At 41.8% G+C, this 1,962-nt stretch overlaps 1 protein-coding gene across 1 annotated transcript; it reads left to right on the top strand.

Annotated features, from left to right (window-relative positions):
• The first annotated feature begins 371 nt into the window (after positions 1–371).
• LOC142171745 (uncharacterized) lies at positions 372–863 on the top strand. The gene has a single exon (XM_075235442.1). It carries the CDS (start codon positions 372–374, stop codon positions 861–863), a length of 492 nt encoding a protein of 163 aa, XP_075091543.1.
• The last annotated feature ends 1,099 nt before the right edge of the window (positions 864–1,962 follow it).

Raw genomic sequence — 1,962 nt, 5'->3', positions numbered from 1 at the left:
TCGTTCGCCGTTTGGGGCATGGACGTGATTGGACCCATAGAGCCCGCTGCATCAAATGGGCATCACTACATCTTGGTAGCCATAGACTACTTCACTAAATGAGTCAAAGCATCTACCTACAAGGCTGTCACAAAGAAGGTAGTAGCGGATTTTGTCCGAAACAACATCATCTGTAGATTTGGGATACCTGAGTCAATCATCAATGACAACGCCGCTAACCTCAATAGCGACCTCATGAGAGAAATCTGCAAGAAGTTCAGAATCATCCACTACAACTCCACAGCCTACAAACCACAAATGAATGGGGCAATCGAGGCGGCCAACAAGAATATAAAAAGGATTCTACGAAAGATAGTGGACAACCACAAGCAATGGCAGGAGAAACTATCTTTCACCTTACTGGGTTATCGGACCACCATGAGAACATCCACCGGGAAACTTCATACATATTAGTATACGGCACTGAAGTTGTGATACCCGCAGAGGTCGAGATACCTTCTTTAAGGGTTATTCAAGAGGCCAAGTTGGACGATGTAGAGTGGATTCGGGTCAGACATGAGCAACTCATTCTCATCGACGAGAAAAGAATGGATTCATTATTCCATGGTCATCTATATCAGAACAGGATGGCCAGTGCATTCAACAAGAGGGTGAAGCCTCTCCAGTTCACACGGGGGCAGTTGGTCCTGCAGAAAATCTTTCCCCACCAAGAGGAAGCCAAAGGAAAGTTCGCACCAAACTGGCAAGGTCCTTATATGGTTCACCGAGTATTGTTGGGTGGAGCTCTTATCATGGCAGAAATTGATGGAAGAATCAACACGAAGCCCATCAACTCAGACGCAATCAAGAGATACTATGTTTGAATATAAATAGAGTTAGGTTTTGCTGTAATAGAACTACATTCAACCTGACTTCCCACAGAAGGATACATAGGCAACCCACGTAGGGTTTGGTTTATCTCCCTCCTTTATTTTGTAATAAAAAACCAAATATCACTTTTGTGTGTTTCTCTGGAACTATACCGACTTGATTTCCTCAGGAAGGAATACGTAGGCAATCCTTATCGTATTCAGTCATCTTTTGTAATTGAACTACGTTCTGGCCAGATTCCATTTGGATACATAGGCAGTTTGAGTCAGACTCAGCCATTTAATTTCATTTCATTCTTAATCCCATCATTTTGCATATATTGTAATTGAACTACGTCTTGACCTGATTCCATTTGGCTACGTAGATTGCCTGAGTTAGACTCGGTCATCTTTTTCATTTTTATCATCATCCACGAACTACTTCACACTTGATTCCATTTTGGATACGTAGGCAACCTGAAAGGGTTCAGTCATAACCTTAGGAAAAAACCTTTGTAATGCATTAGTTTGAATTAGGACGCAGTCGCAATGGCAAGCAGTCGCGTTGTCAAGCATCGCAAAGGATAGACATCATTGGAACAGAGTTTTCAAGAAGAAACGCTCGCGTGTGGAGAGCTTTTTGTAAACATGTCATAATTCGGAATGACGACACTTGTCTTAAAACAAAGCTTTTCAAAATTGTTTTTCTAAAAATACAGTAATTTGTTCCACCTACCGAACTTCGTGGCATAACCATATCAAAGGCTGGGGAAAACCAACATTGTGGTCCATACAAACCAACTTCCCCGCTCCCACTAACAATTTTTCTTTGAGTGCAGGATCAACAGGAAGCAAGGAAACGTTGAGACCACACTAGGGCAAATGATGGATTTTCCACTTTTCCAGGATTATCTCCCTTTACTCCATTACTTGAATATTTTTCCAGTACAACTAAATCTAATCCTTGAATCCTCTGCATGTACCACGGAATCAAACCGTTGATGCGAAAAAGGCACACTGTACATAGCAAATCGTCTGCTCAACAAATCAGAGAACATGTACAAAACGAGCTGCAAGCTTCACCAATTGAAGCCTTGTATATAGCAAACCATTT

Source organism: Nicotiana tabacum, chromosome 17 (genome assembly GCF_000715075.1).
Source record: "Nicotiana tabacum cultivar K326 chromosome 17, ASM71507v2, whole genome shotgun sequence".
Classification (NCBI taxonomy): domain Eukaryota; kingdom Viridiplantae; phylum Streptophyta; class Magnoliopsida; order Solanales; family Solanaceae; genus Nicotiana; species Nicotiana tabacum.
This window is presented reverse-complemented; position numbering and strand designations above follow the sequence as displayed.

Coding starts and splice junctions, on each gene's coding strand:
- LOC142171745 (XM_075235442.1), top strand. CDS start 372: ATGGCAGGAGAAACTATCTTTCACCTTACTGGGTTATCGGACCACCAT.